This window comes from Ovis aries, chromosome 23 (genome assembly GCF_016772045.2).
Source record: "Ovis aries strain OAR_USU_Benz2616 breed Rambouillet chromosome 23, ARS-UI_Ramb_v3.0, whole genome shotgun sequence".
In the NCBI taxonomy this organism is placed as follows: Eukaryota; Metazoa; Chordata; class Mammalia; order Artiodactyla; family Bovidae; genus Ovis; species Ovis aries.
In genome coordinates this window covers 55,170,244-55,183,898 of record NC_056076.1, presented here as the reverse complement: position 1 = coordinate 55,183,898, position 13,655 = coordinate 55,170,244, and the positions used below count along the sequence as shown (strand labels likewise).

Genomic DNA, 13,655 nt, shown 5'->3' with positions numbered 1-13,655 from the left:
GAAAGGCCCGCACCGCAATGAAGACCCAGCCCAGCCAAAACAGGAAAAGGGGTTTTATTGAAAAGATTACCATAGCCTGTTTCCTTTGTTCACATGATCACCTTCATTAGGACCAAAGCTGCAGAGGAGCTCCATTGGAAGCACTGCCGTCTTTAGGGTCCTCGGGGAATAGTGGGCTGGGCTCGGGGGCGCTGCAGTCTTCATCTTGGCTGTTCCCCTTCCTGGTGATGGCACTTCACCAGAATTTCTTATCATCCCCAACTTTCACGTTTCTAAGGCCAGGATGGTCAACACTTGGCCCAGCATCATTGTGAGCCACACAGTGACATGATATGCTTTGCAGCAACTACTCTGCTGTTATCTTAGACCATCGCACAACTGCGTATTGGTACTCTGTCACTTGATGTCCTTCAAGGATCAAGTGAAGTCACTCAGTTGTGTCCAGCTCTTTGTGACCCCGTGGACTGTAAGCCTGCCAGGCTCCTCCGTCCATGGAAGTTTCCAGGCAAGGATACTGGAGTGGGTTGCCATTTCCTTCTCCAGATCTTCCCGACCCAGGGATTGAACCCGGGTCTTCCACACTGCAGGCAGGCTCTTTACCCTCTGAGCCACCAGGGAAGGTCACTTAATGTCTTCAATTAATTGAAAATTCTATAGACCTTGGGTCTTGGGTGATGGCAGTTTGAAAACACCTTTACTTTCTAATGAGATTGGAACCAAGGGCAAGAACGGGTGGAGATAGTATTGCATGTTCAGTTCTGAAGACAGCAAGACCAAAATAAAGATTTTTTTTTTTTCCCCAGCCATTCCACAAAAACCAGTAATCCTATAAAATAAGTACCTCTTTGGGGACAATTTCAGATAACACGCCTTGGGGAAATATTTACCTCCAGCCATTTTTCTCTCCAGCTCAAATGTTCTCAAGTTGCATTGTTGCAAAAGGTGGAAAGCACCTTGTTGTGGATTTTGGGTAAAGGTGCTGACAAGGTGAGATTTCTTCCCCTGCGTTGTAGGTCACCTGCATTTGGAGTAACCACTGGGTAGGACATTTTTCATCAAGGAAATGCTATTACATGCGCCTTCTAGGTTCTGGGGAATGTGTTGGAGATGGTCTTCCGATTCGGTTCATTCTTCTCCAGAGAAGCTTGGCAGAGACTGTTGGCTGTGTGTATGCCATCATTCTCTCATTCCCGTCACTCCCCAGGCATTCTGAATCTTCCTAAGGAAGTATGTATGAATTTTTAGTAGAAAGAGATACTCAGGGGATCTTATTTTATTTCTTCTTGCAGAATATCAAGCCCAGGGACCAACAGTGGCAAAAGGTATGAAGCATAGATGGGACTGAATTAAATGTATCCCCAGGTACCTAATAGATGCAACCCAGACATTTCTCATCTTCTTGACGACTGTGTATTCATCACTCCCCAGTTCCTTGCACATGTTTATTAATAGGAAAGACTGTATGGGAGTTTTGCTTTAAATTGGTGTAAAATATAGCAGGTTACATTGTTGATGTTGAAAATAAAGCATGGAAAGCTTTCTTACAGCTTTGAAAATCTCTCTGCAGCCTGAATATGGGGACAGTGGAGGACGGCGGGCTGACCAAGGCTTGTGTCTAGCTGGGCACTGGGTTGACTCCCAACTCGCCACTCTCCGTTGTGTGGTGTTGCATCACCTTTAGTGCTCTGATGGAATTTCTCAGCTGAGTCATCGCTCTGGCTTTCAATGAAGAAACGGGAAAAATACCTGGCCCTTAAATTCAGTGGCTGTGCGTGATCATGACACCTCCTTTTTTTTCTCTAGGCTCTTTTTCTGCTCATTGGGTCTGACTAGCTTGGCAAAAGTAATACGCAGACTTGAGACTCACGTAGTGGGTTTTGGCAGAATGTGGAAGTGATTAATTAAATGCCACCCCCTCATGGGCCATATTAAAAGCTGAATGAAAATAGAAACTGTGTAATATCTGATAACATTTGGTGGAGAAGACGGAGACAAAAGGAAAGAAGGATTAGAGAGAAAGGGACACATAAAAAGCTAATTTTAGAGCATTCTGAACGCAAAGTATGATTTTCTAGCCTTGAAGTATCAGCATGGCTGCCTGAGTCTCTGAAATTATTGGCTTACTGATTGCTCCTGCCTCTTCCTCACTTGGGCCATTCAGACGAAGCCATGCTCTTAAAAATTCAGTAGCCAAATCTGATTGCTTGGGATGTAAGCATAAACTCTTTATGTGTATCTGATGGTACTTAATTGGACAGTGCCAAATCATGGAGGAAAATTTATTGGTGACCTTGTCTCCTTCAAAACTTTCAGGGTGTTTGTAAATGAGCCTACTCTTCAGGTTTGGGGGATCCTGACGCCTTGGATTGACAGGACAGGATTCATACTTTATATTGTGTGTGTTTTTATTTTCTCTCATTGCGTAGTTTCCCTTTTTCTTATTTATTAATGGTCTTGAAAATGTTATTTGGAAGTTGAAATGCAATGAGCATAAATATTTTAACTATCTTGGCGGACTGCTTAAGCAGCCGTGGGCATCCTTGTTTTAGTTGTTCAGTTGTGTCTGACTCTGCGACCCCAGGGACTGTAGCCGCCAGGCTCCTCCGTCCGTGGGATTCTCCAGGCAGGAATGCTGGAGCGGGTGCCATCTCCTTCTCCAGGGCTCTTCCCACCCGCAGAACTGAACGTGTGTCTCCTGCATATGGCAAGTGGACGTTTTGCCGCTGCGCCACCTGGGAAGCCCATGCTACTTACTAGTCAGGGGGAAAGCTGACTTACGGAACGGGATTTTGCTGGACCATCTTTTGGTGATCTCCTACTCTTCCTTTTTGGGCTTCCCAGATGGCTCAGCGGTAGAGAAGCTGCCTGCACTGCAGGAGACACAGGAGACCCAGGTTTGATCCATGGGTCGGGAACATCCCCTGCAGGGGGCCATGGCAACCCCCTTCAGTGTGTTTGCTTGGAGTATCCCATGGACAGAGGAGCCTCACGGGCTGCAGTCCATGGGGTCTCAAAGAGTCAGATAAGACTGAAGTAACTGAGCATAGCACTTTTTCTTTAACCTCCTTTTCCTTTTCTTTAACATGGAGATGTGTTCTGGGGGGAAGAACTCTGAATTTTTTTGTTAGCTCAAGGAGAAGGTGGTTCTAAATATGTCTACTTTTAAAGTCTTGTAAAGCTCTGGGAGTTGGTGATGGACAGGGAAGCCTGGTGTGCTGCAGTCCATGGGGTTGCAGAGTCGGACACGACTGAGCAGCTGAACTGAACTGGTATCGCTTGAACACCAAAATGAAAATAAAAAGAAAGCAGCCTTGCTCAGTCTTTTAAAGGCATTTTAATAGTTAATGAGATTTTGCCCCATACCCTCATGAGTTTCATTTAGTTCTGAAATAAAAATTTATGGCTGTTCTCTCAGCTGAGCTGATACTAGTTTAAGGGTGGAATTGAGTTCACACCTGCTCTAGCATAAAAAGCAGCCTCGATGTGACTTCTTGAAAATGTTCGCAGAGCAGAATGAGAGAACCCAGCACCCCTACAATTCTAAGCGCAGACTGGTGCTCTTTGCAAACGCTAAGGAAGCTGCTTCATCAATCGGCTCTAATTTGCTGAGATTGTCCATTTCTAGCCCTCCCTCAGTTACCCACTTTCCTCAAGATCGGATGTGGCCGTGGAAACACAGTTGGTTTGCATAGGCAGTGGATCCACATCAACACTGTAAAGTATACGTATGGGAAAATCTTTACATTTGCTAGGCCATTTAGCTGTTCAAGATATGGTCCGTTAATCAGGCAAAGTACAATGGCTTTTCTGAGTGCTCTAGTTAAGGGGCAGGATGTGTAAAGCAGTGTACACTTAGGTGGATAATTAATAATTAGTGTAGGCTTGTAAGGCTGTAATATAATATATAAATTTCAGCACCTGTTAAAGTTTTATCAGAGTGGATCACCTTTCCTTACTAAGAGGGAGTATTCCTCCCTAGGGAAAAAAGAAAGTGCCCCCAGTGCATGCAAAGATCTTAGTTAAGGGAGGGCTGGTTTTTATATCAAGGGCGATTTTCCAAGGTCATTGTGATTAGGCAACCTAGTTCAGTGGTCACATTTAAATACTATTCCTATACAGTTTTATGTGTGTTTGACTACAGATGACAAAACACGGTTTAGAAAACATGTTTGGGCTCATTCTAATATTTGGGGACTGTTGATTTGCCAGAGAAGCTATGTGTCCGACACTTTGTGACTCTTTGAACAGTAGCCTGCCAGGCTCCTCCGTCCATGAGATTCTCCAGGCAAGGATACTGGAGTGGGTTGCCATTCCCTTTGCCAGGGGATCTTCCCGACCCAGGGATCAAACCCGCGTCTCCTGTGTCTGCTGCGTTGCAGGCGGAGTCTTCACCCAGTGAGCCATCAGGAAAGCCCTCTATTTGGAGACTGTTGATTTGCCAGAGAAGCTCCCCACTCTCACCCTGTCATCATCCCCTCTGCAAAACAATGAGGGCTGTTCATTTTATAATTTCCTGGCAAGTAAATATTCAGAGAGAGTGCTTTTTCTGGAGGCTAAGTTGGATGGAGCAGAGAGGATAAAGCTTCGATCCCACGTTCTGTTTTTGGCTTGGTTGTGTCGCAAGTGGTTTTGACACCTCATATCTTAGCTCTCTGGATTTTTAGATGGAGAAGAAGTTCTCCCTTACAGCAGGGAGGGAAAGGGCAAGTCACATATTCGTGAAAGCAAAGCAGAATATCTTACTGCTTTAAAAGTTGATCATCTTCTTGATAAATAATATTCATGTGTTATCAGTATGTCTGCAATCATATGGTCCTCAATGTATGCATCTTTTTTAACCATCCATATAGATTTTATTTATACTCAAAGCCAATGGCATGATAAACTGCAGCACTCAAATTAGCCTTCGGTTCATTCATTCATTCATTCATCGAAAAAGCATGTGTGGAAAATCTGTGTCCTGCAGACTCCTGTAAGCTACCTGAGAGTGACATGCTACTTTCTTGCTTCCAGCGTGGCCCACAATCTAAGTAAGGATTCAGATGGGTGTCAGGTCACAGAATTAGGGAGCTATTCAGTATGTGCTGTTGGATTATATATTTGGGATACCAAACATCAGCTACCTCGTAATAATTGCTGAGATGTTCTGTTGCTTACCATATACCAGGCATCCACCTATAATTTACATTTATAATCTTGTTTCTTTCTTAGGCTTTGTCATTGCCTTTTTTTGGGGGGTGGTGCAGTTGAGGGTCAGGGAGATATAAGGACCTACCCTGTGTTGTGCATTAAGTGGCAGAGCCCAGATTAAAAGCTTTTATCTGCCTAAAGCCCTTGTTTTGAACCACCCTGCACTGCCTCCCTTGTAGAGAACATGGCCAGAATTCCCTGAGGTGCAATAGCAGTTAAGCGTGTGTTCAGCTGCAACTAATGGAATACCTGGTAATAGTAGGTTAGTCAAACAAAGATGACTTTTTCCATCACTTAAGGGGATGTCTGGAGGTAGGAGTTGCCTGTGTGGATTCAGCAACATCAGTGTCGGCATCTTTCCTTTCTGCCCTCCTCAACACGCTCATTTTAATCCTTCATCTTTTTCTCTCATCTTGCATTTCTCACAAGATGTCTGCTAAGCCCCAGACACCATGTCAGAGTTCACAGTAGGAAATTGGAGAGGCAGAGATTAGAGTAGCATCCATTCCTAATTGTATCTCATTCCTTCAGGAGGAGGGGGAAAGCATCCCCAGAAACACGTGGTCTTTAGCAAGATTTTGCTGACAACTTATTGTTCAAATCTCTAATACACATTTACTCATAGCTGCAAGAGAAGCTGGGAAAGTGACCTTCTACACTGTTAGTTGGCACTGGGATTCAGGCAGGCAAGAGAGAAGGGCACTGGGCGTGGTCATTGGATGAATCAATACGAATTTTATTGTATTATAAGTAATAATGCCTGAGCTGATAGGGCCATCTTGGATGAGTCGGAACCATCCAGGTATAAAGTAAATTGTCAGGTGAGAGAAAGGCAGGCGTGTAGGAGCTAGAGGACGTCGTGGGAAAACTGGAATGAAGAGGCTTCCGAAAACTGAGACATAATTCCATAAGGTCCACAGAGGAAGCAATGCCAGGGAAACTGGGTTAGAATCCTCACTTCAAAACAAAAAGAAGGGTCTTTTTTGAATGGTAAGGGAAGGAACCTGGATTATCATTGAAACATGTAGTGAACTATTCAAGGGTTGCTTTTCAATAGTGGAATAATGATTGATTTATGGCTTTGGATAATCACCTAGTCACAGTGTGAATAGGAAGCAACAGGACAGACAGGGAGATTACTCAGGAGGTGATTAAAGCAATTCCAGGAGGAAATGATGAGAAAATGGACTGAATCAGGAACAATGGGGATGAAGAGGAGGATATGAATTTGAGCAATATTAAATGGAAGGAAATGGCTGGACTTGGTAACTGATGGATAAGGGAGGAGTCATCCTTGGCTTGATGTCTGGCTTGGGGCAGCTGGGGGATGGTGGTATCATTCATTGAGATGTAGATTATGAGAGGAGAAGTAGGTTATTGGGGATTAAGATGGTAAGTTCAGTTTGGGAGGTAATGAATTTTTGAGATATCTGTTGGTGAACTGACTTGTGGTTCTGGGTGGGGATCACCGATTTGGCCTACAGTTTTCCATATTTGGTAGTTGAAGTCATGGGAAGGGATCCATTACCAGAGAGAGGGGAAAGGGACCCTATTTTCTTATTAATCATTTTGCTTTCTAGAGAACTTAAGTGGAAGGGGACAGTGCATCCACCTTGTCTTTAAGTTCAGTTCAGTTCAGCCACTCAGTCGTGTCTGACTCCTTGTGACCCCATGAATCGCAGCACGCCAGGCCTCCCTGTCCATCACCATCTCCCGGAGTTCACTCAGACTCATGTCCACTGAGTCCGTGATGCCATCCGGCCATCTCATCCTGGGTCGTCCCCTTCTCCTCCTGCCCCCAATCCCTCCCAGCATCAGAGTCTTTTCCAATGAGTCAACTCTTTGCATGAGGTAGCCAAAGTACTGGAGTTTCAGCTTTAGCATCATTCCTTCCAAAGAAATGCCAGGGTTGATCTCCTTCAGAATGGACTTCAGAATGCAGTCCAAGGGACTCTCAAGAGTCTTCTCCAACACCACAGTTCAAATGCATCAATTCTTCGGCGCTCAGCCCTCTTCACAGTCCAACTCTCACATCCATACATGACCACAGGAAAAACCATAGCCTTGTAGGTCCCCTAAAAACTTGATATCTTTAAGAAAACTGGGTCATTCTTGACTTGATCACACAGTCATTTTAGTGTTATATTTAATCACTTATCTCTAACACACGATTCATAAATTCTTTGTTTCTTCTTCCCTCCCATCCTCTCTCCCGCCTCTTCTTCTTCTTTTCTCCCTTCCTCCCTTCCTTCCTTCTCTCCCTCCCTTTCCTCTTCCTTTCTTCCATGAAGACAGGTTGGATTGAACCTTGTTTCAGAACATTCATTTATCCACCATTTGGGAAGGCATCATAGATTCTTAGAAGTGGTGTGGAACTTAGAGCTTTCCTTGTGTGCTTTCAGATTTCCATCAGCTTCCTTCGCAATATAGGAATCTTTCTAGATGAAGCCCTAGGAAAGTTGCTGGCACAGTGACAGGCTGAGTAGTGCATAAATGGATGGACCCCAGCAGGCGCTCCTTCCGCTGCCTCAGCGCTCGGTGCTCCTTGCGTTGGGGAAGCCACTCTTGACAATGGCAGTTCATTGCACTGTGACAGCTGTGACTCTCAGAAAGTTCTCAATTTTGTAGCTGTCAGCCTGGAATACTGGTTTTCTCTTCTGAAGCTCCCTGGGATTGTGTCTTTTCTCTCTTTCCCCACGTTTCCCATGATGATAAGTCTTGCTTCCTCCCAGAGTGTTACTGGGAAACAGGTAGCATTATCACAGAGCCTGATCTAACCACACCTTGTATTCTTGGTCGCTGTCCTCTGTGTGTGTTTCACTTGGTCTCTTTCCCCCTTTCCAGCACTTTGCTCAGTATTCCCAGTCTAGGTTTGTCAGCAGCGAGTCTGATTTCATTTCTCGTGTTACTGCAGCCTGAGCTTTCACTTACACACTCACGTTTTGGCATTGATTGGAAATTGAGCTCCCAGTCCACTCAAATTACGAAATATTTTTAACATCAATTGCTTTACAGCATGTTTTCTACTTCCTTGTGTAGAATGGGACTTTGTATTAATCCTCACTCATTAGACTCTTGTTGTTTTTGGTCTACCAGTGTCCCATCTGCCCACATTTTCACTCTCTCCAGCCAAGAGCCTGGATTGTGTGATGTGAAGCAGCGTTCACGCTTGGGCTTAATCCTCACTCTACCTAATCTTCCACTGAGTTCCCTCACTTATGTGTTGAAGATAATTAATGAGAGCCATTTCTGTAATTGTGGATCCTTGTCTTTACTGTCAATATTCTGCCCTCTGGAGAGAAGGCTTAAGACAAATAGTTCTTCTGTGACTGCTGGAAGAAGCAAATGCAGTTCTTCAGTTGTGGGATCTACCAAATTCACCAGGTGATAAATAGGATATAAAGTTGCAGTCGGCTGATCATTATTAACTGGCTACCTTATTGGGCTAACAAATAACAAAAATCTTAAGATTCCCTGAACAAAAGACCTAAGCGTCCATCACCTACATCTGGTATTAAGATGAAAAATCAGAAGATGAGCTAAATGTTGATGGCAGATGCAGAAGGTTAAATGAATATTTGGGTTAACAATGAAGATAAATTGATAGGTATTATTTCCTTTACAGGGAGTTTTCCAGAGGATGCCTTTAAATTGAGACTATGAAAATTAGACTCATGACAACTTTTCAGAAACAGTTCCTGTGACAAACAAGATCCCTGGAGAGCCCTATGTGCACTCCCAGGGTGCTGAAGAACAGAGTCCTACTGCAGGATAATAATCTGATAGCTGGATATACTGAGAGAAAGGGGATGGATTCAGTTCAGTTCAGTTAAGTTGCTCAATCGTGTCCAACTCTTTGCAAGCCCTTGAACCACAGCATGCCAGGCCTCCCTGTCCATGACCAACTCCCAGAGTTTACCGAAACCCATGTCCATTCAGTCAGTGATGCCATCAAGCCATCTTATCCTCTGTCATCCCCTTCTCCTCCTGCCCTCAATCTTTCCCAGCATCAGGGTCTTTTAAAATGAGTCAGCTCTTTGCATCAGGCGGCCAAAATTTTGGAGTTTCAGCTTCAGCATCAGTCCTTCCAATGAACACCCAGGACTGATCTCCTTCAGAATGGATTGGTTGGATCTCCTTGCAGTCCAAGGGACACCCAAGAATCTTCTCCAACACCACAGTTCAAAAGCATCAATTCTTTTGTGCTCAGCTTTCTTTATAGTCCAACTCTTACATCTGTACATAACTACTGGAAAACCATAGCTTTGACTAGATGGACCTTTGTTGACAAAGTAATGTCTCTGCTTTTTAATATGCTGTCTAGTTTGGTTATAACTTTCCTTCCAAGGAGTAAGTGTCTTTTAATTTCATGGCTGCAGCACCATCTGCAGTGATTTTGGATTAGCATCCAGCAATTTGTTTTATAAATGAGCAGTGGAACTGTATACAAGGTCTAGGCTGACCTGAACCTAGGTCAGGTTAGGTCAACCTGACTTGATTTCATAGTAAATGTCGTAATGGTGACAAGTCTTCAGGGACATTAGTACACTGTTTGCAATTGTGGACGTCTTTGTGGATGAACCATTCTTTGGCTTCCTTTTGGTCACGTCTATGAGAAGTATGAATGTTTCATCACCAAAAGTCAACCCATCTTGGTTCATCACACCAGTGTGTAGGACTTCTTTAGCTTTACGACCTCAAAGTCCTTCTGTGTACCTGGCTTCTGTTTTGGTCACTTCCTTGTGTGTGGATTTTCATCTAGTGCCATTGGAAGGGGCTTCCCTGGTGGTGTTAGGGGTAAAGAACCCAGCTGCCAATGTAGCAGGGGATGTAACAGACACAGGTTTGATCCCTGGGCCGGGAAGTTCCCCTGCAGGAGGGCAGGGCAATGCACTCCAGTATTCTTGCCTGGAGAATCCCATAGACAGAGGAACCTAGCTGGCTACAGTCCATAGGATCGCCAAGAGTTGGACACAACTGAAGCAACTTAGCACACACATACACCACTGGAAGTCTGGCCATTTTGAGAGTGAAACTTTGAGCTTTCATTGTGTCTGATTACTTGTACAACCTGAGAGGTTCTTCTATTAGCTAGGAAACACTCAAATTTTCTCTGTCACTTTTAAAAGTCATCTTGACCTCCTGCGTAGTATTTATGCTTTGGCAACCATTGCCAATGCTGTGTTTCAAAAGAGTCAAGACTTGGAGCTATTGCTTCTCAGAAGCTGATGGGGCTATAGAATTTATTCAGCTACTACTCTTTTCTAAACCAAAGTAAGGTTATTTTTTTCGCTTTCATAGACAGACAAATTAAGGTCTTTAAAATAAAACCTACTTCCCCTTTTCTTTCTTCTTCAAATAATCTGGAGCAAAAACCTTATTGGTTTTCTGTACAACTGCCTTGTTTTAAAAATAAAATTGAAGACCAACTTGATTCTGCCTGCAGAGCAGAGCTATCTGCCTTTTTAGAAAATCTGGATGGTTAAATTGGAAGCACGCTCTGCACATGGTTTAGCAGTTAGTAGCCTGGAAAATGACCCAATAGCCAAGATAGTATTTTTTTTTTAAATTTTCATTGTAAGTGCTTGTTTAAAGTTTAAGCCTGTAATTGACTATTTTGCACATTGTTCACTGTTAATTCTTTTTGGGCTGTTATAGTTTGTAAATACATTGCCTGCTAAGTTGTGTCAGTGCAGGAACATTAGTGCTATAAGAAAATCCAGTTAAATGTGGTACTTAAAAACATTACCAATTAGACTGGTTCAGCGTGCTTTCTTAGTAAACCTAGGAAAGTCACTTTATATTTGTGCAGATTTCTACTTATTTAAAATGGGTATGACTTCACACACACACACACACACTTTAAATTAAAGGGGAGCATTGAAGTTCAAACTATGTAACTATGTTGTAGCTTGCTGAAGAGTTTCTACTGTTTGGCGGCTACATTACTCAGTGTTTTTCTTTGGCTCCCTCAATCTGTTCCATGTTGGAGCGGCAAAAATCTTTCTATTTTGCAGTTTTACTATATTGGTCAGCTGGTATCTCCAGGTAGCTCAGACTGTTTTCTTTTGCATAGTTTATATTGAGAAATGATTTTTAATACACATATCGCTTGAAGTTTATTCCCTTTAGATGGATATGCTAAGCAAATCAGGGATTTCCTGGTATTCTTTGAGTAATTTTTTAGTTTAGAAGAACTAGATGTCACTTGAAATTACAGGTACAAGCTAATACTGGCTGATAATTAAAGGTTACGAAAATTGCAGTGGAAAAGGAGTTAAATTGTGCCTATTAGGTGGCAAGGACCACTAGAATATGGACATGATGAAAAATAACGAGGTGGATAAAATGCGGTTTATCTCAATATGGTATAGAAAGAAAAATTGTGGTGGGGTATGTACTAGATGTAGCTTAAGCTGTTTATCATTATGTACAAGTGGGAACTTACATGAAACTCCTCTTGATTAAGTTTTATGTGAAACAAAGGGTGTGATTGGAAGTGTAGAATTAAAGAGTATTTTCAGAGCATGATGATAATCCTGCCGAGGCTTCAGCAAACCCGTGGTCAAACTAGAGAAGAGAAAGAAAAAGTGAGGAAGCGTCATTTGGTGTGATGCAGATTTGTGGCAGGAGGAGTGGTTTGGACCTAATGGGTTGCTGCACCAGGTTTGGTCATCAGACGGTGTTTTTCACAGCAAATATTATCTGAACCGTTGACTTAAACACTGAAATACGCAGGAGGTGTGTAGGCAGAACTGTAGCCTTTCTGTCCCTTGAAACACAGTTTAACAGTCAGCCTTGAACTTTAGATGCTATAAAAGCAGAATGAGAAAAAGAGGGTGGTAAGTAGTGAAAGAAAGAGTGGGAAAAGGCATGCATATTCAGAGATGCGATTCGGTAAGTAGATGCTCCAAAGTTAATACTATGTAAAAATAAAGACACTCTAATAATATTCCTACTATCAGGCTAACAGGATCAGAAACTAAAGAGCACAAAGCAATTATTTATTAAGAAAGAGGCAGAGATGACATTGAGTGTTGCAGAGAAGGAGACTGCCATGATTACAGGAAGATGTTAAGAATATAAAAAAATATTCCCAAATTAAGAGTGGAAAAAGGAAGAGAGATTACCTATGAGATGATGATAAATAATAATGAGTTACTTCTGAGAGCGCCCACAGAACAGGAGGTCTGAAAAGTGGTTTGTCAAGCCTCGAAGAGATAGAAAGGGTAATTTATTGACAGGCAGTGGAGACACTGCTAAAAAATAAATGAATTTTTCACCTCACTGTTCACAAAGGAAGATGGGGGACAGATGCCAGAAACAGACATAAATTTCCCAGGGGAGAATGAAGAAAAACAAAAAAAAAGCAGGATCCTGCCAAAACCGGTGATCAAGGGTTGAGAAGGGAAACTAATAAAACCCTTAAAGCTTAGCAGCAGTCACCTCAAAATCTAGAAAAAGTTATAGAAAGGAGAAGAAGCTGATTAACTCTGTTTCTTGGAATGGTTGGAGGTAATTTTGAAGGTTTGTATTATCCAGTTAATCCATTAGACTAGCCCCTTTGAAATTTACCCTTCAAGGAAATAAACTAGTTGGCTGTACAAAATTTATCTTAAGTCTTGGAATAACCAAGACATCTTTTTTGTCCCTTAAGTCCTCGGTTGTTGTTGTTGTTGTTGTTTTTAGTTACCTTGCTTTGCCCTGTTTTTAATATTAAAGTGTTTGTTAAGTGTTTATTGAACCTTATTATTGTCTCTAGAGAATTCTCTGGGCCAGGGTTTATTGGATACTCCTTAGTGCCAGGCAGTGATAGCTCCTGGAACACGGTACTGAAAAAGACAGACATGCTCTTAGGGTCTTTGAAGTCACTGCATTCTCACTCCTATAAAGTGGAAAGGTAAAGAAAGGTTCTTGATTTCACATTGCTGTGATTCCTGGTCTTCCTGTTGACTGGACTCTTGATGGAGAAAGTCTGAAGAAGAGCAGCCTCTCTCTTGGCCAGTCTGATGGCCATGCCGGTTTGTCCCCAGTGCAGGCACCCACTTCCTTTCCTAGATCTCAGAGGTGGATCTTTCCCAAAGCTCACTCATCTCCCTGGCGCTCCAAACCAAACTCTTTGGTTTGGCTGCCTGCCAGCAGCCTGAGCACAAATTAGGAATCCTTGACCTCCCCTGCCGTTTTGGGATTCAGAATGTTCTTGCCTTGGGCAGGTGAGAGGCTGTACTTTCAAGTGTACTTTCCCCCCCTTTCTCCATTTTCCCCTGCTTCTGCATTTCACCCTTACGTGTACTCACTTCCCATCCCCACTGACAGTCGTCCCCCTAGACCACCTCTTTCCTTGCTCTTTGCCTTCATAAGTCAAGACCTTCCCATTTTCCTTCCCAGAATTTATCTTTATTTGCTTCGTGTTCAGAGTGCTTGAAGCCACTCATTCAGCAAGTACTGTGGTGAGGAGGGCTTCG

At 43.0% G+C, this 13,655-nt stretch overlaps 1 protein-coding gene across 37 annotated transcripts in view; it reads left to right on the top strand.

The window, feature by feature from the left end:
- Positions 1-13,655, top strand: part of TCF4 (transcription factor 4) — a 384,383-nt gene that overhangs the window by 143,934 nt on the left and 226,794 nt on the right. For 10 of the 37 annotated variants that reach the window (XM_042239272.1, XM_027960906.3, XM_027960905.2 and 7 more), the window contains one exon: positions 1,290-1,322. The exons of the other annotated variants lie outside the window; for them this stretch is intronic. In XM_042239272.1, the coding sequence (XP_042095206.1) occupies positions 1,290-1,322 (33 nt within the window). The remainder of the gene's footprint in view (positions 1-1,289; positions 1,323-13,655) is intronic. 37 annotated transcript variants of the gene reach the window in all.